General features: G+C 37.5%; 1 protein-coding gene across 1 annotated transcript; it reads right to left on the reverse strand.

Moving 5' to 3' along the window:
- Nucleotides 1-655: 655 nt before the first annotated feature.
- On the reverse strand, nt 656-27,373 carry LOC140238021 (sonic hedgehog protein-like). The gene is made up of 3 exons (XM_072317948.1): nt 27,077-27,373; nt 3,051-3,309; nt 656-1,323 (listed from the first exon to the last, which is right to left on the reverse strand). Exons 1-3 carry the CDS (start codon nt 27,371-27,373, stop codon nt 656-658), a joined length of 1,224 nt encoding a protein of 407 aa, XP_072174049.1.
- Between the last annotated feature and the right edge of the window lie 627 nt (nt 27,374-28,000).

Raw genomic sequence — 28,000 nt, forward strand, 5'->3', positions numbered from 1 at the left:
TGTGACTTTGTTGGCAGAAGGAATTAAGGATGCTTTACATGAGTCGTCAACCATGTTACAAAAGAAAAGAACAATCAAAGTGGAGCGTAAGTTTACTCCGGTGTTAGAGTCTATGTATTTATAAGAGTAAGTCGTAAGAGACTAATCGTTTGAAACCAGTATGTTACTCTTAGAAAGGACCTAGTCGAATAAATCTATGTATTTTTTATAGCAATATTCAGCATGCAATGCTGTTTGTGCCGAAATTAATAGACATATTACAGATTCACTCCTGGTATGCCCACAGGAATGTTCGTGCAAGTGCAAAACTCTGTAGAATCAACCTAGTGATTTGTTATCATGAATATACATCACCGTCCTATGAGCCATTACCACTTCATCCAAACTCGAAGATGCCACTTTTTCGACATGGGTGGGGTTCTAGCAGGAGAACCGCACCGCATCGCAACGTTAGCTTAACTGCTCCAAACTCTATCGTACCCCGTAGGTCCGTCAAAAAGCAAACACATCATGTTGAGTCATGAAATCAAGAGGAAATTCACTTTTGTTGTGGCTTCATTCTGCATAGTTCCAGCCAGTCGGTCAAGTGGAGTGAAGAGGTTTATTTCACTTTTGTCCTCGCTGCTTGAGAGAGAGAGAGAGAGAGTGAGGTCAGTTATACCTCAACACCGGGATATAATCTATCACTCGCGAAGTATTTACCTAGTTTGTAGAGTCCCCGCGTATACCAATGCACAGTCTTAGCTTGTCCCGTGTCTGTATCTGCAACGCCCAGTAGGTGTTTGACGCTCGAGTACCACCGGTACGGCGCGAACGAGGCGTGAGCTAACCATTCGTCTCGGATGACGGCGTACGACGACACGGCAACGTTGTCGACGATGAGCGATCCGCGTCTTGTGACCGGCGCCACGGCCGACAAACCCCACCTTTTCGTGATGCTGACAACACGCCGCGGTCGAACCTCCCCCCTATCGTGGTTCTGCACGGTGGTGTAGACAAACTGACTAGTCCGTACCTCGCTGGCGAATACGGCCTGGCTGTTGGCAAAGCCAGACGCGGTGTCCGAAACGTAAATTAAGTGCTGTGGCGTTAGCTGAACCACTCTTCCATCATCGGTCTCGATCACGTAAAATAGTGTGCTGTCGTTCAGTTTTCTGTGCACGATCATGACGACGTCACTGAAGGTTAAGCCGCCGTCGTCGTCGACCACGGCTACTTCATCGCCGACCCTGATGTCCAGCATCCTGATTGTGCGTCCGTTGCTAAGATATGCCTGAGAGAGTCCAGGGAAGCAGCCGTCTGATTTCGTTGCCGCCGCAGCTTCTGCAAACCATTGATAAATATCATTGTCGATTCAAACCCCAAATATTCCAATATCAGATAATGTTCTTTGATTATACCTCGCTTGAAATTTTGCCTACCAATAAAACGAACTTGTGATCAACTGTAGATATGAATTAATGATGTCTTATGTTCAGCATTCTTTGAATATTATTGATTGCTACAATTGATAAGGCTTCCTGAAAAATGCAAAATTTTATTCCGTAACTTTCGAAGTTTTTGGCCAGATTTTAAACGAAGTCCACATTGTTCGAGTTACTTAACTTTGTTGATTAATATTAACAGGAAGTAAGGTTTCACTTAAACGACACATTTTGAATTTCTCAAGCTATCAGGGGAATTCTTCTGAAAAGGCTGAATTGTTGTTTTTGCTCTGTAATAAAGTAAGTACAGCATCATTGAAAAGATTTTATTTTTTCAATATTTCTTGTTATAGTAAGTGCAGTATGTTGGCATTCATTATTTCATTTTTTCTCTATTTGATGATTACATCACTTATAGAGTAAAATAAAATGTTTTCAATGATACTGCACTTACAGCAAAACAAGAAATAGTTTGGAAGGTACATGTATTATTAAACTTATCGTATATTTTTCAATTACCTTCTTTGTTTTCCGGGAGATCGAATCTCACATATAGAATATCTCAAATGGATAAATATAGATTTATCTAGTTTTTACATTTAAACTCTTCATAACACACTTTTACTCAATATACACACACTGTATCCACGCCCATCGATTCGGTATTTGTTACGGGCACTAGGTCGGGTCATACCAAGTCAACCACCCCAGAGAGAGAGGTTCTAGAGTTATATGGCAGGCGGGTACTGGTACACAGTACAATTCTTCGTCCCGTTGCAGACAAAACTTTAAACTCTCCCCCTTCAATACTGGGTGCATGGCACATGGAAACTAGTTCCAGGAGAAAGCGCGTGACGTGCGCGCACAAAGAGAATCTGCCAATCACATGCTTAGGAAAAAAGGAGGTGGATTCTAAAGGGCGCCGTTTCGACTTTCTCAGCCTTCTCTAGCTGTCTTTTTATAGTTCTCTTTCTTCTCCCTCTCTTTCCTTGGTTCTCTTCTACTTCTTCTGCAAGTCGTAATATTTGCTCGACCTGGAAACACTTCTTCTCAATTTTCCCCATTTTTCTCCTCCTGTTTGGAAAGGGTAACGACACGGTAAGCTGATTTACAGAGACCTTACGGGAGAAGCTATTTCACCTTTATTTTTTTTTTATTTTTTTTTTTTTGGGGGGGGGGGAGTGTTTTGCCAGTCGTTCTCTTGAAGATATTACATGGGAGTACCATTTGAAAATATTCTCGAAAACATTTCTGTCTTTGAACCGCCAAAAGTCCTGCAATCTACAGTTTAACTGTTAAAGATGCAAGTAGCATCAAAACTGACGGTGTCATTAGTGTATAAAATGAAAAACCTATGCGACTGGGGGAAAAAAAAATAGCCAGGGCGATCAATGAGGTCAAGATTCTGATTCTTCTTCTTTCTTTCCCTTTGATAATTGTGTGATCTTCTCCTTTTTGATCCCCTTCCTTTTTCCTTTTTGTCCCCTATTTTTTGTTTTTTTTAACCCTTTCTTCTTTCGTATTTCATTGTCAAGATTGTTTTCTTTTTTTATGATCTTTTCAATGTGTGTTAATTTAGAGTTTGAGATTGGTTGTTTGTTTTTAGGGGGTTGTTTTTACACTCACCTGTTTTGACCGAACAATGCACCCAGGACTTGGTCTCGTAGAAGACCCAGTCGAAGCCAGCGTCCACAGCCAGTCGGGCAAGGGCACCGTACTTCTCCTTGTCTCGGTCGCTTGTGGTGATGTCCACGGCTCTGCCTTCGGCGTGGAGTGACTTCCGGTTGGGTTGATCCTCGTCCCACGCCTCTACGACTCGGAGTTTGATGCCGGGCCACTTGTTCATCACGCTGATCGCCAGGGTGTTCAGCTTGTCTTTACATCGCTGTGAGGGAAATCAGTCAGAGTGGATAAGCAGAAGAAATATTTTAATCAAAGTTTAATCAAATTTAAGTCAAAATTAACTCCATATTTTTCATCACTTCAATAAGCAAGTGATTGTCATCGGTATCATTCCATGTTCTCTGAAAACACACGGAAATTCCATAACCTTTTCATTCGATATCCGATTCTAATGATTTTTGAAGTATGTGTCTTCTTTATTTATCAAAGGCATCTTGACTATGGTACATAGGGAGTCACTTTACATCTCACTTGCTACCTACCAGCATTTACAAAAAAGCGTTGAAAAGGTCTGTTTTCAGACATACGGCGTCGTTGACGTTTTCCCTATGAAGAGGTGCGTTGTCATTCTTCTTTTCTTTTTATTTTTAGGAGACCTATTTCATTAAAAAAAACATCGACATTCACTACTGTATGCAGTGTTGTGGATTATGTTCAATCTAATTTGACATCTGTTTGATTGAATTCTTTAATGTATTTTAGGAAAGGATTACTTTGTTGTAATTTTCCAACCAGTGTATCAGCACCTATTCAAAATGACAGTTTAGGGTATTGTAATTGGTACCATAACGAAATATACTTGTATGCTATTTTTGGGTATGCAACGTCTCAAGTGACGCCATTTAGGGTCCATTAGAGATATTTAGACGCGGATGGGTAGGCCTTATATAGCACATTAATTTTGTTTTAGAGCGACCCACGGGACGTGGAAGAGTTTCACCCGGAAGATTCTTTTTTTTTTTTTTTGCATGTGACAAATTCAATTTGTTTTCTCTAGAGTCTTCAAAATTTATATCCATGCATAGAGTTAAATGAATTCACATGAACAGGACATAATTGTCCTTGAAAAAAAAAAAAAGATCGTTTGTGTGTGTGCATGTGTGTAGAGTGTGTGTACAATCTGTTTGTTTGGGTGATGTTCATTATTCCAAAACTTCATTAATCCGTAAATGAAATAATGTTTGTCATTCCAAAGGTTCGTCATTCTGAAACACACAAATTCTGTATACGCAGGCACGGCAGGTGTTCGTAAATCCGAAAATGAAGAACGTTTCGTTAATCCGAACATGTGTCATTATTTCGAAGGTTCATTATTCCGAAGGTTCGTTTACTCAAATATGAAATAAGCTTCGTTTTCCAAAGGTTCGTTTATCCGAAAATGTAATCAGTTCGTTATTTCCGAAGGTTCGTTTATCAAAAAATGAAAAGAAGAAGCGTATCAATGAGTCTTTTAATACGAACCTAATTTTGTTTTCGGAATAACGAGCCTTCGCATTAACGAGAACTTTTTGATCTTAGAATTAATGAATTTTCGGAATTACGAACCTTACTTCTTTTCGGTTTAACGAACCTTCGGAATATTGAACCTTATTCAATTTTTGAAACTACGAACCTTATGACAGTGCGAATGAAGATAATTCCAGCGCTTCCAATATTGGGCATGCCCCGAGTTTGTGGTTGAGTTTTCACGACTATTGTCTTTGCTCCCTCCGTTATCATGCAATAAGCCTAAATTAGCTTGATAAAAACCCATCGCTCCATCTTGACGGTGACATTAAAGACATTATGTTTAGTGAGTGCAGACTAACATCAATATTGATGTCAGGCAAACACGCATACGCGGTCCAAACTACTGATGACGTCACAGAATGTACAGCCCTATTGGAGGTCACATTTTTAGGCTCGAGCTAAGCTAAATCATTTTCGCTAAATTGTTTCAAAAAGAGCCAATCATTGACGACTGTATACAAGGCTAGGTGATAACGAGATGGTGAGTGAGAAAGGTTTGCGATTTGTATTTCCTCTTATGCATCTAAAATAGAAAATGATATTTTGATTGAATTGACTTATGTTCATATCATATTTTCTTAAGCACGATTATTATCATATTGATTAATTTGCTTCCTTAAGTCAGGAAGGATTCACTTCTACGCTTTTAGTAAATAACACAGTGATTGATAGTTTATAACATTTTTCTTTTTACAACTCAAAGTTCATTAACTGCAGAGGGAGGCAATATTGTCGTAAGCTATATAAATGACAAACGATAACTCAAAAACAAAAATGTATTGATCTTGCCTTGTAAGGGAACATAGATATCGGTAGTAAGAGCGATAAAAAGAGCAGATGGCCGCCACTTGAAGCATAGCTTGAAGGAATTATCATCATAGAATGTCATTCTGAATAAAGTACTTTTTAACTCAGTTAAGCTCATTTGTAAATTCCAGATGAAGCGGGTATCTCTTCTACCAGCCTTAAAGGGATGATATAGTTTTAGTTGAGATGGGGCTTCAGGTTCCCACTTTTTTTGTGAGATAGTGAGAAACCTCTAATGAAATATTAAAGAGCATAATTCGATTCCAAGAGGAATTCAAAGTTTATTTGATGAAAATTGGTTCTAAAATGACTGAGATATCCAAAAACAAAGAGGTCCTAATAAAAGATGGGACCCATCTTTTATTAGGGCCACTTTGTTTTACTTTGTTTTTGGATATCTCAGCCATTTCAAAACCGATTTTTATCAAGTAAACTTTGAATTCCTATAAGAATATAGTATGCTTTTTTTAAATAGCTCCAAAAAGTTGAAATTTGAATCCCTCATCTCAACCAAAACTATACGATCCCTTTAAGGCATTGACCGTTTTTGCTCTTTGTTTGTTTGTTTTGTTTTGTTTTTTGTTTTTTGTTTTGTTTGTTTTTGTTTGTTTTTTGCTTGTTTTTGCTTGTTTTTGTTTTTGTGTTTTGCTAATAGGATCAGATCAACATCTGTTATACATTCGACGCACGGATTCACATGGATCATCGCAGATTATCTTTCATATCAACCTCGATTCCGACTCTATAGAATATCGACTCTATACATGGAAAAAAAAAAACGAAAAACACAACCACCGGCAAGATGACATTCGAATTTAGAGCAAACGAAAGTGTGATTTGGGTTCGTATCAATTACAGTGGGAGACTTATATACTCCTCAACGTCTTAGAAGTCAACCATGGCTGTATACAACTGCACAGAATACTTTTAGTATACTACGTTGAAATGCCAGGAGCATTTTTCATCCATTTTAACCGCATGAGAATGCACTTCTCGCCCACGCGATCGCAGCCCGACGTCACTAACCACCCTTCTTGCAATACACTGTAACTGAAGACTGTTAAAAGTCAAGAATTTTACAGACCGCTAAACGAAAGGGTTAGATGAAGAGGAAAGAAGGGCGAGAGTGGGAGAGACAGAAAAAGAGAGAGGGAGGAAAAAAGTGTGTGCGTGTGTGTGACAGTTTACATTGATAAGTATACCCTCTTCTCCCACACACCCCCATACACACGCGCACACACACACACACACACACACACACACTCATGCACACACACAGAGCTGATTATATGGCGCTAAAATTCAACTACAGCGTCCTGGGGGTGATACTTCCTTATAACCAACTTCAAGACAAATTTGAACTGCATTCCGTTCCCAAACTTGTCCTCCCTAATTAACCCCAGATTAACCATGTTAATCTGAATCCGACAGATTACCGACTTCTGTCGACATGGCGAAAAGGACATAAAATTCATTGACCTTTATTGAATCAACATAACTAAAATATGCACCAACTTTGCACTAACCTGCATACATTCACAATATTCAGTCAATGAACTTTAGCTTTGTCTATTGAGGAAGGAAAGCAAGATATCACAAGAAAAGTGACGAAAAATGAGTATTAACATCTCACTTTTTGATGATATCATTCAAAGAGCTATTTCATACCATTTTTCTTTGCTTTGATACTCTGATTACATGCATCATTAAATAAAAATGCAAACATACAATATGTAAATAATATTTTTTTATGTATATTACATATCTATTACATAGATACATAATATTCTTTTAAAATATAATGTCAGTGTGTTTCTGTATTTGTGAGGTATAGCTGTATGTGTGTGTGTGTGTGTGTGTGTGTGTGCTTATGTGTGTGTGAGTGTGTATGTAGACTGGATGAGGTCACATTACCTATGTGATTTTTTTCCCAGTGCTCTAAAATGATCGGCTGCCAATCACAGCTACCATGTTGACATGTCGATTGGTGCGTATAAAATACCCCCGGGGAGCCGGTATTGTGCTCTGATTTGTCCCGCTACTCCCGGCTAAATCCCCTACTCCTAAGTGCTTTTATTCAAGCCAAGAGCCCCCAACACACCCCACCTCACCCCCTCCTTTTTTTCCTCCTTTGCGCGACGGTCCTGTAGATTTATGCCAATCTATTTCAGTACAGTCGAGTTAAAAAAAGGCACGTCTATTCTGCTTTTAGTGGTATAGTCTAAGCAGAAGTCACAAAAATCACACATTTCGCTATATACGTGGAGTGGTCACAACTTACAGTAGTGCATTGTATATCCTGCATTTATGGCGGACCCCACGTGTATCTATCAGCGAAGATATGACAAAGTATTGATAACCTTTAACATAGAGGCCACTGAGAAGTGTATCTTTCCTTCGATATTTTACACACGATTCAAATAAGTACTGAAACCAATCACATGTAAATCATTTCGTTCTAGGTTTTTCGTCAGTTTTTTTTCTTTCTTTCTCTTGCTGTTCTGATGTAAAAGAATCTATTCCCGCTGAGAAATAGTTTTTCCTAATCTGACATCCTAGACATCTTATACACACGTATTAATGAAGCTTATTAAAGAGTCACATTGAAATAATATATATATATATATATATATATATATATATATATATATATATATATATCAATCACATAGGTAAAGTCAATACGCATTTTACTGGCAATTTAATAATGAAATTATTTTAAGTAAAGGTATCCTATTTCAACTTGAGAATTGTATTATCCATTCTTTAAGATTACTAAGATGTAGATGAATTCGCAAGTAAATGATATGAAAAGGATGGTGATTATCTGCAATATTCGTGCTCAAAAAGCGGTTTACCCTTTAAGAGACGAGTAAGCGAGTATGGTGGCTTTAAACGGTCAGACAAACACACAGTAGGCCAAATTGCTCGCTACTCCCATTCAATACGTGTGGTCCTTTGTTGGCCATTGTGGGAGTAAAACATACAAACCTGTCAGTTTTCGGGCTAAATGCTCTCCCGACCAAGTCAACTCTAACAAATTTGTTGATATAGTCGGAAGCTTCCCATCCCTTCATAGACAGAACAGAGAGAGAAAGGGAGAGAGAGAGAGAGAGAGAGAGAGAGAGAGAGGGAGAAGTCCTCCAATACAACTACTTACTAGTACCATACAATACGATAAATACAAAGCAGTATGTACAATACAATACATTTTCCACGATTTTCCGGTATGAATAGAATTGACTGAATGGAAATCGGATGTTTTCTAAAGTTAATGTCAATTTTGTTCGTGCTTCCTACTCTCTGTGAAAAGCAACGGAAAAAAAAAAACCGGAAACGGAAATCTTCACAGCCAAGCAGGCATTTTATTCACCTCCCCCTCCCCTCAACATGCTCAATATGCTAGCAGTAATGTACTACTAATATGTGACTGGATAAAATTAGAGACGATGAAGACCGGCACTAACGCTATGATTCATTTTTTTTTTTTTTTTTTTTTTTGTGACAGCTACATCATTATAGTACTATTGTATAACGCTGTATATTTGTTGCGGAAAAAGAAAATTGCTTTTATTTTGTATGAAAAAAAAAATCACTTGCATCTTGCATACTATACAATTATTACCCTTATATATATATTGTACTATATATTTCGTGATTTGTATTTTTTTTTTAGATTGTTCAATAACGTGAATTGACAAAAATATAAATACTTTGCATTATGTGTAATATGCTCCTATTACTTTTTATAGATGAAAAAAAAAATGAATGGAATTGAAAAAAAAAATTCTTCTTTCGAGCGGGTTTTGTGTGTATCATAATGATGCGTCTGTATGTACCTGCTTAAATCTGCTTGTGTATACGGAATTATAAGACAATAATTGGGTTGCTTATGGTTTGCTTAGATGGAGATGATAATCATTATGTCAAGGTAATTGTCATGCCTTATCTATCGATAAAAAGGAACGAAAGAAAAGCTGTAAAAAATGATGCTCGATAGGAGTTTAGATGCAATATACACGGACTGAAAGCACATTGATAAAATTAGCATTCTCACGGTAATATTTGCATGATGTGTAAAGGTGCGCACTCACACACAAACATATATACACATACAGATAAACACACAGACGCACAATTATAACGTCATGTACAAATATCACGAAGTTATCATATTGTGTATCTGTATGTGGATTTCTGCGTAAACACACTGGTAGGAAATTGAATGGGTTTTTTTTTTTTCTCCAGACTCAAGATAATGGTAATGACGAATTATGCGCATGATATCTATCCCGCCAAAACATTTGTCACAATTTTCTTAACGTGTCATTTAAACTGACACCATGAAAATGTAAATCTAAGACTCGTATGGTTTAATATCTTGTTGATTACATGGAAGTTTACCAAAAACACTCTTTCCCCGGCAGCAATCGCGATAATACATGACACAAAGTGGCAGGTCTTGTCATTTGCGTTGAATTTATGCATGAAAAAAATGCAGAAATGAAATCAATCAATCAATCAAACAATATCACATCATTATAATCATATCAAACTGTCAATTTTGAGCAAGGATTGTTATTTTCAGATCATTACCTATACCTTGTTATAAGAAATCAAATCAACACAAAAAGAGCTTCCAAATCAGATATGCTCAATATTTTCCTTAGTGTCATAAAACCAAATCGAAATCTAAAAATGGATATTAGAGAGCAGTCGTGAAATGATAACCAAAGAAGCGAATTAAAATGCATGCAGAACATGACAGATTTGAGATTCAGAAAATCTGAGGGCACTCGTATACCTGGATGTTAATTGCTTTCAAACACAACTCAAGAATTTTCCTTATTTGTGATAAGTAAGAAAACCTTACTTTCTTTCAACAGTACACGTTTTAAATGCGTTTAAACCTGAAGTGAAGACCTTTTAGTAGGTTAGGTTTTAACAAGGAGGGAAACCTTTTTCTATATGACATCCCCCCCCCCCACCTTCATGAAAGCGGATTTGCGAAATTTCCTGGTGAAAAGAATAGACCAGAATCTAAGCTCAACGGAAAATCAAACTAAAATATGCTCCATTCGATTTGCTCACAAAGTACACTGTAGAATACAATAGACTGAATTTGTGCCACCACTTGTATACCAGCCGGTGAATCAGGCAGAAGATATGGATGTCATCTTGTAACACCTCCCTTTCTTGTCTTCTTTCTCTTTCTTATATTTTCATCATCTTTTCTTCTTTTTTTCGTAAATACAAAACAGTGACTCATCAAGTTGCGAAAAAGTCTTTGGCTTTCGTGTAACTCCATTGGGACAATCCTCGTCAACACGAATATGTTTAAAAAACACATATTAATGACACGAAATGACATGTCGAGAATGGAAACGTTTCTTGGCCAAGTAACGTGCGTGCCATTTTCACCACTACAGCTGGTTTTAACACCCTGCCTCTATTCCCAAGTGTCTGCCGGCTATTTGAGGCTAGGTGTGATCGCTCCCCACGGGCAAACACCCGGCAGCAAAGAGCAAAAATCGCGCTCAACAATCGCCACCTCCGCCAGTCGACCAACTCCAAATCAAAAGGCACAGATTAAGTGATAAACTGTGTTTGGAAGAAACCCGTCAAGTGTACACTTGAACGTGACCAAGTGGCGACCGCCTGTGTAAAGTGAAAGAAAAGCGCCAGTCCATTTGAGCGCTGGAGGAGAAAGAAGGGCGAATACATACTCAAAACAGTTAAACGCTCTTCAAGTGTCTTCGCCATTCAGGCTAGCCAGGTTCAATAGCCTTGGTAAGTCAACATCAGGGGGTGCATATATGGAACGCTGGCCACACAAAATGATGGAGTTTACTGCTTTTTGGTAACTTTATGCCGACTGTGGCAGCGCATACACGTTGACACCCTTCGCTCGGGGACCAAGCCGACGAGCTGGGGCCTGCCAGAGCTGGCGTCGTGGAGGTGCAGAACTGTTAAAAGAAATAAAGTTTTGTCGAAAGGCGTTCGCCCTCCATTAGAATGCATCCTATGCATCTGTGAGAGAGTGAGTTCCACATCCAAATGGACCCGACGGAAGACCAGCTAGTGCAACATCTTCTCATATATGGAAAATGAAAGAAACAATTAAACGAACAAACAAACAAGTGTGTTTTCGTCTTGCAAAAAAAAAACAAAAACCCAACAACAACAACAACAAACTATTAAGTAGAAGATCCAAAATTATGAGATAATTGTCACACACACACACGCACACAAGTTTAGGGAATTTTAATTCACAAATATGACTTCAACATGTTAATATCTAATTCTCTTGATTCTTGAACATAATCAGTATATCATAAGCATCCCTTGTTTCGAAATCACATAATAGTGAAAACCTATCAAATATAGCGTTAACAAAATCTGATTGTATTAATTCAACTTTATGTAATTCGGAATAACTAGACAGAAGAGGTGAAATGGATTGGCAGTTCGTTTTCAGAAGTAGAGTGAACTGACAGACCATAATACAGAATTGGGATTTAATGGGATACTGTCATGCACTTTTTTGGCAAACTGTCCATTAATGGGAATAGCGTTTGAGTAAGCCCTGCCCTGAATGAACGTTAACATATGATTTTTTTTTTTATCAAGAGAGAGAAAGAGAGAGAGAAAAAAACGAGGCAGACAAAAAAAAAATGACGCATGGGACTGTCATAGCCTTGGTGTCAACAATTTGGAGTGAAATTGTCAATTTAAAAATTCAAAATCTGTCCCCGATTCGGGACAAAATCCGGAAAGGAGACCTATTTTTGTGCGGATTTAAGCATTCAGTGGGCGCAGCGGAGCTCGGTAAATGGTATTTTGCGAGCGAGTGGTCGCTTTGTGCGACGCCTGTCCATTAAAAACAGGATTGTCAATCTTGATTGTCGGGGAAAAGAAAACACGTCATTTTTTTTTTGAGCCATTTGCCATAGACGCAAACGCAGCCATTCCACATATATTTCAAGGCCTTCGAAAAGTTCATTCAGATCATCACAGTCCATCTCAAAAAAGGGTACATCGTTGTGCAAGTGAAGGCATGATGGGCATGGAAAATGTAACCCAAGTTTGCTCGTATACGGTCTGAAAGATTAATTCGTTTGTGAAAACTGTTATATCGACAAAGAACGTGTCAAAATTTAGGGAGAAATTCGATGATATTATACCAATACGCAAAAACACTAAGTAAAGTTATATTCCATATCTTAAATTATTATTAACATTGAATGCTCAAAACGCTGGAATATAAATAAAATGTGTTTATACATACATATATATATATATATATATATATATATATATATATATATATATATATATATATTTATATATATTTATACATACATATATATATATATATATATATATATATATATATATATATATATATATATATATATATATATATATATATATATTTATATATATAGTGCGAGAGATAGTTCCCCTCCCAAACCTGCGCGGTGCCTCATTGTGGATAGCATATATACTGAAAGAAATTAGACTGAGGCGGACGTTGCTCTCGATCTTGAGTCTCCCTTTTATTCAGTCAAGCTTTCGGCCAGTCATCAGGCCTTCCTCAGGATCTACCAACAGAATAGATATTATCTGAATAACCTGATGTGTCATAATATATAATGCAATTTCATATATTACCAATCTTCTGAATTATCTCCTTTATATATATATATATATATATATATATATACACTTTTGGACGTCACATAATGGTTTGGTGATAGATGCAGTGTTTAGCCACATTTGCAAAATTAATTTACTTATCTAAGCGACAATGACTCATTTCAAGCCTCATCTCCACAGTGACGTCTGTCATCACAAAGGTTGTTGGGGTGTTGGGTTGTTCTAGATAAAAACACGGCTGATTTGAAGCACGACACTTAATTCTTTCATTTTCTCTTTTTTCGAACAGTGTTGATAGGAAGATAGATTCGACTGTCCATGAATTGCCTATTATTCTTCTAGTGAGACAAGGGTATGTTCGTAGTATACCCTGATTGTGGAGTAAGTTTAGGGAAGAGGAAAATATGGGTGGAAAAGTACACATAAAGTATAAATATCTCTTGTGCTCCAACAACTGTTTTCATATCTGTCCGCTAAATTGGAATAACGAATTAGTCGAAAACACTCGTAGTATGAAATATTAGACAAACACGCGCACACCTGATAATCAAATACTCCATCAGAATTTCTGAATGCCCGGCACATTTGTTTGCAAGTTCTTCAGACCAAAACTCCAAAAGCGATTCTTTCCCCTCCCCCTCCGCCCTTCTCGAATTTCGCTGATCCCTGCCTGTCTACAGGTACTTAACACAAAGTAGTGGGATTAATCGCGACACACGAGGGTGAGCGATGATAAGGAGGCGCCCGCAGACCTAACGTCGTAGACGAGGCAACCGATTGAAGGGGAGGTTATTTTTGGTCTCTTTTTGAAAATGAATTTCTTCTGAACAGTAAATAGGACAGCACGTTGCAATACTATGTAGTCTTCACCGATAATAGCAGTGCACCGTCTTCCTCAGCAACCCTTGCCTCTGTGCATATCTTTTTATCAGTGCATTAATTCTTCATTCAATTCATTTTTGTCTTTAGATTAAACATAGATATAATAATTTCAATTGATTTTGTGCTTTGTAAATGCTTTTTGTATATACTGAACTTATAATTTATCATTTTTATGACACTTTACATTGCCATTGATGGATGTTGTAAACACAACACTGTGTGATTTGTGTGGAAACCTAATAAATGAAATGAAATGAAATGAAATGAAATAAACTCCATTTTCCGCTGGTGGACGTAAAAATTGTAAATATGAAGTATAAATGTGAAAATGCAACCTTTTTTTAACCGAAATGAACATGGGCCATAACCGATGTTGATGGTAATTAGGTGATCCATGTATTATTAATTGTTAATTGCGTTTGTGCTCCTGTATTTTATAGTGTGCCTGTTATTATCCACGTCTTTTCTTTCCCCCACATCACAACTCATGTTCGCTTTTCTCTTTTATTATTTTTTTTTACCCTCCTTTTTTCCTCTATATAACCTCCTTCGTCTACCCCCCCCCCTTTTTTTTGTGCCTTCTTTGCTCTCATCTCCTTCATTGACTGACTGGGACGAAGATGAATTGAAAAATGTCAAGTGCATGACCCGTCTCATCCACTCAGCATAAATACATAACTTCCCACACATTACACAAACACGAAAAGGGCACAACAGTCCCACCTATGCATTTTGAACGACATCAAGCCATGGCAACGGCAAACAAGACAGTGTTTTCGGTTGCTTCGTAATCATGACCCCTTTTGGACAAAGACAATCGGTGCATAAAACCTTATACCTTATATTGTTTCTGTTAGTGCAGATCCAGTATTGCAGCTGTTAAGCGCAAAGAAAGGTAAGGAACGATGTAAGGGAAAATGTGTGTCCTTACATTCTTTAGTTTACACATAATTCAGCAACGCAAGGTTACATTTTAAATTCTTACAAAATCAACAAGTCAAAGACGACATTGACAAAAGTAGAATTGCATAATCATCTGTATAAATACCATTGGACTGTTTGGTATACACTCTTTGTCGAGGAATCTGTTGGTCACGGCCAAACCAGACAGGTGTATAAGAAAGAAGGTCTTGAGAAAGAACGAGGAAGCAGAATTTCTATATCGTCAGCAGACGGTAAAGAGTAGCTATGTATCCACACTTGAATCTTTAAGGAATATCTTCATGCCTCACCTATTTTTTTCCAATTAATTTGATTCTATTTCACATCCTTTTAAATATGTACAAAGATATGAATGCATTAAGAACAAGCCACAAAATGATGTTTAAGCAATTACGAACACGAATGCATTGTACAGTAGTACCAGCGACGAAAACAGAGATCAGTAAAACAGTAAAGACAGTAAAAATGCAGCATGTGACGAAACAGCAAAAACCCTAATTGGCCCATCAGCTGATATTAAACCCTATCGTAGCACTGCATCTTACGAATTCACATCATAAAAGTTGTTTAACTTAACTTAAAAGACAGATACATAGACATAATGATAGAAACAAGTGGAACGACAGGCAGGAAAATAGAAATTAAAAGCATGGCATGATGAAAGCATTGAAATGGGTCAAGAATTAGATAAGAAAGAAAACGAAGTGCGGACAAAATGGGTCAAGAATTAGATAAGAAAGAAAACGAAGTGCGGACAAAAATTTACGCATAATAAACTTTTCAAGAGCTGACGTATGTGTTTATATATGAAGAGTTTGTTTGCAAAAACCGATAAGTCCATATTTGCCAAATGGGGATATTTGCGATTAAACGTCAAGAAAAATAAAGAGAATAATAAGAAAATTTTTGTTTCTTTTGACCATAACTTCAAAAATATACCTTTATATGTAGTGACCAATATATCATTTGAAAGGTATTATTTTGTACTTTATGACAGAGATCGTACTTCAAAAACTTCAAAAATGGACTTATCGGTTTTTGCAAACAAACCCTTCATATATATATATATATATATATATATATATATATATCCAAAAGATATTTACATTATGAGGTGAAATTACAAAGTAATTGTGAAAATACATCTTCCTTACATTTGTCTTCCAAGTGCAGGCAGAGATTATTCATTTCGGATAACATTTGACATGACATTCCAGATTGCAGGGCATTGATAAGATAAACTAATTCTTTAAACCTCATATTTATAAATGGGTACGTTTTATCTCTTTCATCAACAGTTACATAATCATATTTACGATCTGAACTTCACGTAATCCTGAATTGCAAATGGTAGAAACTTGTTCAAAAATTTAGAAATTTACTTAAAATGTGAGTACATAAAAACGGAAATATAATTATATATTTTTACGATTATAATATATTCATAAAATAATCAACATGTGTGTTCATTAAGTGTGTGTGTGTGTGTGTTTGTGTATGTGTGTTATTTGAATGTTGTATTTCGCCGTCAATGCTTGCGACACACTCTAACAATACTATCAACGCCGAAACATGCAAATATGACAAAATGAAAGCAGTGCGAACTCGTTTAAACCGTCCGTCTGCAAGCTATGAATCATCTCGCAATATTTCATGTCAAAAGCCCTTTCTAAATGAAAAATTAGTGAGGAACTATCTAGCACATATATTTCATTTTCGTTGATGTTGTGTATTTTATGTTGAAACAAATATGTGGAAGAGTCATGCCAATCAAGATCTTTTGATGGGAAGTTGTAAACTTTTATCCTTAAATGGCTCCTTAAAAACCAAAACTGTGTGTTCCGTCTCATGCCAATGTTGCACAACGAGATTAATGCATACACCAGTCTTTCATCCAACAACTCTAATCAGAATCCTGCCTGAAATAACAAGTTGACTGGACTTTGGTGTGGTGTTTAAGCTCTTTTGAAGGCCATGATACGTATTCTGGGAATAAAATATTCAAAATATAACTGAAGGAATTTATTTATTTAGATGGAAATGCATGCACGTCTTCAAAAGGGTGTATGATACATTCTGTTCCAATTTCATCTTATCAAGATAAGTAACCAATTCTTCATATTCACTTTCTGTCTGTTAATATCTGATTAAGCCCATATCTTAAAATGGAATAAAGTTCATTTCGTTTCCCTTAAAAAAGTCATCAATCGTACATCTTTTGAAAATTAAAAATGCCTTACAAATTCTGAAAATGTAAGATGTTACATGAAGATGTAAAACGAATAAAAAGGATAATGAATCTTGGTAGTTTTATCACGCACCTTATACATTGTGCCACAGGAACACACGTAAAATCATTGTGGGTTTTTTTTTTTCCTGATACATAGTGAAAATGTGTCATCATAGCTATGCACTTATAGGAGATTCGACGGTTATAGCACCCTACATATAGTGTCAGATGGTATTAGCCTCTTTCAACACATTGCAAGATGAATCATTAAAAGTATGATTGCCAACCATGCTTGAGTTTAATGAATTTGTATCTATTCATTAAGGTCTCGTACTACTCCTCTCCTTGTATCTCATAAGACACCACTTTAATGATACTGAGGTGCGTTTAAGAGAAAAACTTTCTTACTTATTCCATCGTGGACAGTGATTAAGCTCAACTTTCTCCGAGTTCACAAATTTTGGGCATGACAGCCTTAAAACTAGCCTCAGAAATATTGCGTTGTGGCAATGTGACACACGAGGGATTGTTTCTTTTTGTATCAACACATTTGAAGTCTACCTTATCTAAATGTCCTCTATTTATGATCAGAAGGCACACAGTGCATCGAATGTCCGTGAACCTTTATCAATTCAACCTCCTTTATTTATCTTTATTCGAGTGGGGATCGAGATAAAGTGATAAGTAGAAGATAAAGAAAGGAGACGTAAAAATGGGTTTTTGTCTTTGCAGTTTGTTCTTTTGTTGATTTTTGCTTTGTCTTACTTTGTTTTGTTTTGTTTTGTTTTGTGATTCTTGTTCTTAACTGACTCGTACGCTGTGCGGGCGGGTTACTCGGGCAAAGTCTGCAGCTTGAAGTGGATACCCCTTTAAAAAAAAAAAGAAACGTTCCTATTTTTTTTTTTCTTAAAGCAAGACCCTGGTGTGATAGCTTTATTATCTGAAGTTTTCATTCCGGGTGGTTCACAGTGATACAATTTAGTCAATACAGTTATTTAAAAGGTACGGCATCAATATTGAATATATATTTAATATGAATATTTGAAAACAAAACAATAACAAAACAGACTAAAACCCACTAGAAAGTCCCTTCTGATTCATCTATGCTTTAACATTTGACCAACAGATTGCACAATTAAAGTTTCTTTCCCAATATTTAGATTTCCCATCTACTCTGTACTTTTTAAAACCTGCCACGTGGTACGGACGCTCACACACACACACTCATACAGGGACAAAGAAACATAAAACTATTCACACACTGTGACGCGTGTGTATATATGGAATAGAAAAGTTCGATCCTACTTTAAAGGTGTTGTTTACCATTGGGAGCATTACAAAATCTTCGAGTTATCACATTCGATGTATAATATGTGTAGGTCAGTTGTATCACAAAACATCTTACCATATAAAAATTTCGCAATAAAGCCTAAAATATAAGGAGATATCATTATATTTCTCTATAAACTATAATTTTTGACGGTTTATTCTAGAAACAATTTTATTTACATAACTATTGTTCAAATTTTGTATATCTAACAATACTTAACATTGATTATACTGATTTACATATTGGTTGTTCTATCCCTAACTCGCATTTTAGAACTATTTTGAAGCACTAAAGCTGGATTTTTGTTTCATTTGCAAATGGTAAATAATTTCTTTAACAGTCACATTGACATAAGATGATAATTCTCTTCTGACAAGCTGAAGTTGATTCGGAAGTTCATCTACGATATTTGCTTTACCTGGCCACCTTATCTGTACTTCAGCTATGTAAGCAACCTTGATGAACCTAGGTAAAGATACATTTCATGTTGACTACTGTTGATATCAATATGATCCCCTCATAACAATAATCAAGGCTTGTATCTCCCATATCATAATGTCTCTGTTCAGCATTCATTGTCTATTTATAAATGTGTGTTTTTTATGTTTCATATTTCTTCGTCTTATGATAAAAAAATTACACAGAATCGACTGTGGCATAATGCATATGACAATTCATAAGCTTCAGTTTCACCTGACATGATGACATACAAACAACAATTATCTTAACTATCAAACGAAACTCGTTTTGTTTTTTACTTTAAAAGGTTTTCTTTTCATGAGGTTGATGTGCGTGTACCTCCCAAATTAAGTAAATCGTTAATTCTCCATTAATACAACGTATGATTTTTTTTAAATAGAATATGCATTTTCATGTTATATACACTTAATGCGTAACGGAAACTGTATGTATGTATGCAAGTAAATGATATATATATATATATATATATATATATATATATATTAGATTCGCCAGAAAACCTTTAGCTGAACAATTTTAATTCATGCATTGAAACTCTCAGCGAAATTTACCAGTAAATCGACACGGTTTTGATTAATTTTCCTATTTCTGTCTAACTGCTTTAAAAATCATTGCCCGGAATAAAAGAGACATAAATGTGGGTTCGATGCAAGTGCATGACCCTTAACACCCAAACGCTGTTGAGGAGGTCAGATATGATCAAGATATATGCTGTATTGCCATGATAAATACTAATTGTCGAAAGATACTATAACCAGAATACTGTATACCAGAAATATGGTGTCCATCAGTAATTATAGTTGTCATATACCACCATGTACATATCACGGTCTTACCAAACAATCTTAGTCATTTAAAATCGCACCGCATGGACTTTACTCTTTGACTGTTTTATGAACTCATTAAATGCTAATCACCTGAAAAGGGGAGATCTTGTTTTCGGGTGAGTATTATTAATCCAGATTATGTCCGTTCCGATAGTGCTAAATCAATGAGTGATAAAAAACACAACAATTATATAAACTTTCTGCCCAGCTAAGTTGGTGCTTGTGGAATAACGAAAACTCTTATTTCATGTATAATATGACGCTGTTTAAATGTTCTTAAATACTTTTGGAGTGTTTTTCTTTTAATCAAACACATTTCCCCAACATAAACCCAATTGCGATTCTATGTATATTTCTATGATGTTGACTAAGTAAAATAAGTTCTCTTTGTCAGTCTTCAGGCTTCAAGTAATATATAAATATACATCTCTCTCTCTCTCTCTCTCTCTCTCTCTCTCTCTCTATATATATATATATATATACTTATATTCGTATATATGTATATATATTTATATATATACACATATATATACTTATATATATTTTATATATATATATATATATATTTATGTATATATATACACGTATATATATCTATATATATTTTATATATATATATATATATATATTTATGTATATATATACACGTATATATATCTATATATATATTTCATTCTTTAATTATTTTGTTAATTTCTAACAAAAAATATACACAATCATAAGCGCAGCGTAACTTTACCAGAACAAAGTTTTTTTTTTTCAAATACACACGCACACACACACACACACACACATATATATATATATATATATATATATATATATATATATATATATTCAGGACTATGCACAAGTGTACAATATGTTCATTTATATTGCGGAGATATGCAAAGCGAGGGTCACGTTTGATACTTGCCTGTAAAACTGTCCTGGTATTTCACACAATAATGGTGCGTGCATAATCTTTGTGATGCCTGTAGCTATAATGATGCAGCTGTATGCCTCGTCGATAACATCATTTTGTACACATTGTTCTTACTCATTTTTTCTTCTAGCCTTTACATTCACATTTGGGTTCAAGATCTTTGAAAAGAAAACCCAAACGAGATGATTTATTTTACTGGGAGTTTCTTCAGTGTGTCGTATATTCATCATTATTTAGTTACATCTGCATCTCCCCTAATCTGGTATATGCAAAGACATTCGCATATGGAACGGGACACTGTGTTGAATCCAGTCATTCAGATTGACTTAAAATGACAGTAGAAGGGAATCTTTTAAAAGAATCATTCGATGGGAAGACACTAGATAACTGTAATTAGATCACTTCTCATTTCAGGTAAAAGACTGTCCTGACTAAAACGTTCTACTCTTTTTTCCTTCTCCACACTTCACAGTCAGAAGCCACTCGTTACCGATGATAAGGTCTCGGTGACATACAACCTCGCGCCATGAGCATTAGCAGTGCTGAGCTGACTGTCGCCTGCTAAAAGACGCGCAAAAACCCCAACCTGTTGTAGACTGAACGCCGAATTGTATGTAATATCGTCAACCCATGAATGCTACCTATACTATCCGTCGCAAGACTACTGTCTAAAAATTTAATAGCTGTTCGATTTGTATTAGTAACCTGACGTTTAGCTGTGCATATTAGCATAATTGTTATTATCACACACACATGTGTGTGTATGTATATATATTGTAGAATATATACATATATATATATATATATATGTGTGTGTGTGTGTGTGTGTTTGTGTGCGTGTACGTGTGTATGCGTGTGTGCGTGTGTGTCTGTACAGAGAGAAGAATACATAAATGTACATGTGTATATATCAATGCACAACATGTTTAGGTAGCAAGAATAATGATAGATCTTGCGAGAGAGAATCCGCACTTTAAACTCAGAGATGCATAGGCTACATTTCCGATCTTTGTTGTCAAAGTTGAATGCCATACATCCACTCATCAAGCCAACATGTACTTCTTGCAGTTGTTAATGGATTTCTTTGATTCAATCTACGTAAGAATGTCCGCCGTGCATGCAACAACAAAAAATGCAACAACAAAAAAGTTAATGATGTTTCGGTTTTTTCACTTTCGTATCAGAGCGAAGCCCAGTCTTATTTTGCCTAAATCTGGCACTGTGTCTTAAATGGCGGCATATTGTGTAATATGATACAGACTTGTGATAAGTGTGTCCGCCATTCTGTTCAGCGACTGGGGCAGTCGACATACTTTCTGGCTATTCGCGTTGGGAAACATAAAACAAGATCAACACCTTACGCATATAGCCAAAGTTCAGTCCTCGGGTTCATTGCTTGTTTTTGTAACCCTTCCTCCTAATAAAATCGGGTCTTGTCTGCATGGAAAGAAGAAGAGGGAATGGATAGAGAGAGAGAGAGAGAGAGAGAGAGAGGAGGGAATGGAAAAGGAGAGACTGCAGAAAGAGAGATGGAGAGAGAAGGAGAGAGTCGGCGAAGGGCGCGAACACCGTGTTTCGTCAGACCCCTGGTCAGACAGTGAATCTCCACTGACGCCTTGGCGCAGGGATGCTGTATTTTCACATTGGATCTCGAGCTCAATGCGTGTCCGCGCTGGCTGGCTGTACACTCCATCATTCTAATTACGAGTCTCGAATGTCCTGACAAACTGAATTCCTGTTTTCCTTTCATTACTTACCATATTCGTACGACGGGAAGGAAGCAGAGAGTGAGACCCGTGCAGGTAAAATGTCGAGAGCGACCGGGATTCTCGCGCGCGGGAAATAATCCCACGGTTCACGCAAACTCCGCAGAGCAGCAACCCCCATTGTATCTCTGTGAATGGACTACGCGTAAATACGTGTTATCAAATTCTTGAAAAAAAAAGTCCAGTTTTGGATGCCTTTAAGACAACACCATCCAGAAAACTTGGAACGGGGTGATAAAAAGAATGAGAGTAAGAGAGGAAAGAGATACAATATAGGCCAATAATCCATCGATAAGAAGAAGGAAAAAAAGGAAGGAATAGCAAATCAATGGTAGAGGTTATTGTAGCCATGGAGATACAGAAAAAAAAAGATAGGAGAAGAGGAGGGGACGATATTGAGAAAAATCGTGCAAGAAAAAGGAACAAGTCAGAAATATGAACCTAAAGGGAATAGTTATACGACAACGACAAGACTAGGAACATAAAAGAAAGTAAAGAAAGATAGTAAGTAAAATGAAAGCCAAATGTAAGAGAGGGTAAATGAGAGTGAACAAGGATAGGAAATGACCAACATTCTATCGTCCATATGTTTTATGCAGATTTACATAAAGTGGTTACGTCCAGGCAACAAGCTTACTTTGATGAAAAAAAAAATTAACTATGCGTCACATTTATACAGCGTATATATTACTTGTAACGGCAGAGGAAAAGTTTTGAATTGCCGGTTGTTGCAAAGTTAACAGAAAACATAGAAAAGAGCGATGCCTTAAAAGTGTGAGCAAATTTAAAACACCAGATTTTATCAAAAGGGCGTTCGCCAGCCATCGACCATGGCATAGATGGTGTTGCCGGGGGTACCAATTAATTTCCAAATATTGTTATAAAAAGTCATCAATCTTCCGAGATAAGATCTGACGAAAATATGAAAGTCTGACATTTAAGCGGTATTTTGCGTACAAAGATGAAAGTAGATTATCATAGAGTGTATTGTTCATTCATACTTTGGAAAGGAAATTGATATCATTGAAAACTGTTTGGAGGAAAAAATTAAGAAAGGGAAAAGTTGTGCCGAGAAAAATTTAGCACCTATAGTTTATAGGTGCTACGTTCAGTTCACAATTGTTTTGGCGTAATGATAGCATACTATGTTTGCGTGTAACAGCGCATTACTTTGGTGACGGATTCTCCGTAAGACACAAGAGATCGGGAAGTTGTGATATCACGTTGCTAGGAAACCATCCTGCTCCCATCCCATAACTTTCTCGAAGGCAGCCAATGAATGGGGCGGTTTGGGTAAACCATTACCGAACTCATAGCAGAGACATCTCGAGTTTTCTGATTGGTTGTCCGCTGCTAGTACACTAGATTAGTGGAAATGAGAACATGCTGAAGGATGTACATGTTTTCTAGGAAGAGGATGGATTAGAACACTGCTTGAATGAAAGACCTTTTGGACGGAACTCTACCAAACAATCGTATGTGCGGAGACACAAAAATTAAAACATTTTGATTTCTGAAATTTCCAAGTTGAGCTTCGTGGTCCATCATAACATCAAGTTTCCTACATATTATTATTCGTTAAATTATAGCTTCTTCTCCTTCTTCTTCTTCTTCTTCTTTTTAGACAGGAATGGTCCATTACGTATTGAAACTTGTTGAAGCTTGTTGTGATTGAAGCTTATGTGATTTGAAATTCTTTTAAAAAGTTCTTTACTCATGTAAGCGATATGTATATTATTCTGCATTTCTATATTTTTTTTACGAAAATGAAATTATTTAAATTTTGAAATTTATTACGCAGTGTACAGGATTGAAAGTTGATGATAATAGCAAACAAGAAGAAGAGGAGAAGAAAAGGAAGCGTAGAGAAGATCACCATAATCTTTGGAGAAGAAGCATTTTATAGAAATGAGAGGGAAAAAATGAAATGATAAAGGAAGAGAAGGAATAGGAGAAAATAGCCCCGTGGCAATCATTACATAAAAATAATAGGAACAGGATCATCACAAAATGAGGGAAAGTGGAAAGGGGTGACAGGTAAAAAGAGGGGAGAGAGAAGTGTTCAGGGTGGAGCGAACGCGCCAGATTAGCTTACTTCTCACAGGCAAAGAGTACAGAGGAGGGAGGGAAAAATCAGAAAGCAAAACTGTTTCCAGCAATTAGTTCGTGACGCCATTTCTTTATATGGCGAGCAGCAAAGCGGAGAGCCCGCAGCGTTGACCCCCCTCTCTCTCCGGTTTCAATCGGCGTGTGATACGTCCCAATTTTTCATTAAAGCTGTTTTGATGTTCGCGCTATTATTCGCAGTGGCCATTGTCGACTAGCCGCAACAGGAGTTCAAATGGCCCATTAGTCTGTCGGTTTTCCCACCCCTAGTACACACAAACGCACAAACGCACACACGCACACTAGAAAAGTATCTACCATTACTTTCCCCCCCCCCCCCCTCTCCTTTGTGATATCTTCGGAATGAAGCTGTTTCGGACGAGACGCGTTCAATGTCAGTATTTCTTTTCGCTGACTGCTGGCGGGAGGGGGAGGAGGGGTAGCTCACATTTCTGTCCTGTTCCACACACTTGGTCATAGATTTTGATTGGGTGCAGATCTTAGAGTTTTAGTGTAGAATTGGTCAGGAGTCATCTTTCTGCTAGAAATAAAGGTTTCTCTATACGTGCCTAATTGATGTGTGTTATCATTTAAGTGTTTCATATTTTGTAAGCGTTAGTGTAAATTGGTACATACTAAAAGACGTGCATGAACCAAATGTCACTGTGACCGAAGGGAATTTTGATTGTCATGACCAAGTTAAAGAATGCTGTTTCGAAATTGGGTGAAAATGCATGACAGTGGGCCTTTGTATTGTTTAAGTTAAGAAACCCGAAACTACCTTAAGTGTACAAGAAAAAGATGGAGGGTAAATGTTGGGTTTAAGATACAGCTAACAGGTGGTAGTTATACCTGTCCGTGAAACTGTAGCATGGCACTCGAGTGATACCAGCAGACACAGTATGCTGCTCGTGTACCAGAAAAAAGTGGTATCTACTGACCACTAATCACTGACCACTGAGCCCTAAGTTTATATAGCAAACTTCACCTGATGAGCATAATCTCTCGCCTCGTCGTTTTGAGAGCCGTTTAGATGCTGCGGTGATGGAACAAAGCGCCTGCTTCGACGGACAGGCAAAATATTTTGACACGATTTCCATAAACCGTGCGCCACAGAACGACTCTAACGCCGGTGATCACTTAAGCAAACTGTACTAAGCGCTGCAAACTATTAACAAAGTCAGCGATTTTGTTAAAGACGTTATATCCTATGTTGAAACAGCTCTGTCTTCTACTACCGCATCGGAACAATACCTGGATTGGTGTTCAGATTAACCCGTGCACTGTGCGGAATCAAATCGCTCAATATATACGCACTCTACTGGTGCTTAGATGGAGTGCACGCTTTGTGACGAGTAGCAGACTCCTTCACCCCCTGCTTATGATGGAGCAAAGATGTGTTTAAAGATGTTGTCATACGGGGTTAATATTGTCCTTGACTTTAACTCATTCGTCACTTGTGGAAACCTGTTTGTACACAATGTCAATAGCATTTTCAGGTTATGGGTCTGAGAGAGTTAAAAGTGTTATGTCATGACAGTATTCTCATCGAAATGAAACGGCTGGCTCACCGCGATTGCACTGCATCTGCTAATAACCGGAAAGCAAAGGAATTTTGCCCGTAGTCGTTTTAGTGAATCACCATACGTTACAACGAGCTTAAATTAATCAAAGGTAAACAGTCGTTAAGGCGTTTGATCTGTAGACTTTATACGTTACATATTAAGTCTCGGGGACTGGCAGGATTTTGACCCGTAAGCCTTGTGTTGAACATAGTATACTAAGAGCTGTGCATGTGTGAGTATTTGTGTGCTTGTGTGAAACTGTTGTGCGAGTCTGAAGTATGCAACGTGCTTGTCGTTCTGATGCAACTACATTCGAAGAATGATACACTTTCCCCTACCAAGAGGTTTCTCAAATTAAACCAGAGTTCGGCGAGAGCGAGCTTAAGCATCGCCACCGAGAGTGCAGAAATGGCGTCGGCAAGCACCATGCCGCGAGCAACATCATGCATTAACCCACAAAGATAATTGATGTTGTATCATAAATTTCATCCAGGAGGGAATCCCTCTGAAATATTGATCACAGAGTCCTTCATACTCATGTGTGAAATCGAAGCTGACCGCATGAATAATGCACTTAGTTACGAGATGTGCGTGTGTGTGTTAAAGAGACAGAGTGCGAGTGTATGCGCGCGAATTTGTGCGCGAGTGTGTTCTCATTACACTTTGTCTTGCATAAGAGTTAATCTGTGAGAACTCTGTTACCAAGTTCATGAAAAGAATAACATTACAACTTGCTATGGATCAGCGTCAAATCTGATAAAACCATTCAGATAAAAAAAAAAGAACAGAAACACTCTTTTTTTTTTATTTGAGATTTCGGCATCATTGAAATTTAATCCCAGTTAGACAAAGTCAACATTTTTTTTTTTAATTGTACCTTGATCTTGAAGAACGACGATTCTAATAAAATAAAAGGCTGGCAGCCGTGCATGAGAACTTACCTGTGTCATGAGACGATCTGCTCCGGTGCCTTCTTCATCCTTGAAGACGATGTCGCCATTCGGGTTCGGCGACAACGAGTGGAACCTCTCGTCACCGCGGGCGATGGGTCCCTCTGCGGGGCCACTGGCCCCTACCATGTTCTCGGCGATGTTGGGCACCCTTTGCTTGTACTGCAGCGGGGTGCGGTTCTGCGGACGGTGGGACGTCTTGCCCGAGCGGCCCGGGTTGCACGACTCCGACACGGTGACGAGGCACATCAGGACCACGGCCACTCGCGAGATGACACTGTGCGACATGTCCGCTCTCAGGTTTGAATCACCACGGGAGCTTAATTCTTCTTTATCCGCCACTCAACTTCGAAACTTGGTGGCTTACATTCCTTTCGAACACAGCTTCGTCACCCTTCTTGGAGATCGCGATGAAAAGAAAGAAGGATTAAAATCAGCCTGTCTTCATCCGTAGAACTTGCCTCGCTATCTCTTCTATAATTCAATCGCCACTACGGATGACTTTTAATCCAGTTTTCCGAATTGTACTTCGATTGACTCCTGGTAGTCTTTTACAAGAGGAGCGGTACATCGATATCTACATAAGACTTGGATCGCTGTCTCCGCCGCATTCTCCACAACATGTGTGAACGCCGCAAATCCTGCGATGTGGGTTTTTATTCTCCGACTGTCATAGAAATCCCGACAAGTAGCAAGAAAGAAAAAAAAATCGAGTCAAAGAATGGAAAAAGAAGCCAGTATACAAAAAACACACAAGGCGATGCGGGGAGGGCGTTGATTGGCTGAAATCAGCCGTATCCAAATTGTTTGATTAGGTCCTCGAGTGGTGTTGGCGGAGGTGAGTCCACGAGTTCCCCTCATCACACCAGCCTCTTAGGTGCGTCGCCGGTGACCCGACCCCACCCCCCACTCAGA

The sequence above is a fragment of the Diadema setosum genome, chromosome 14 (genome assembly GCF_964275005.1).
Source record: "Diadema setosum chromosome 14, eeDiaSeto1, whole genome shotgun sequence".
NCBI classification, from domain to species: Eukaryota; Metazoa; Echinodermata; class Echinoidea; order Diadematoida; family Diadematidae; genus Diadema; species Diadema setosum.

What these genes read in the sequence shown, in the direction of transcription:
- LOC140238021 (XM_072317948.1), bottom strand. Translation starts at nt 27,373, where the DNA reads ATGTCGCACAGTGTCATCTCGCGAGTGGCCGTGGTCCTGATGTGCCTC. An exon ending in CAGATCGTCTCATGACACAG is followed by an intron (nt 3,310 to 27,076) that starts GTAAGTTCTCAT and finishes TTTCCCTCACAG; the next exon opens with CGATGTAAAGACAAGCTGAA. An exon ending in GCATTGTTCGGTCAAAACAG is followed by an intron (nt 1,324 to 3,050) that starts GTGAGTGTAAAA and finishes AATGGTTTGCAG; the next exon opens with AAGCTGCGGCGGCAACGAAA.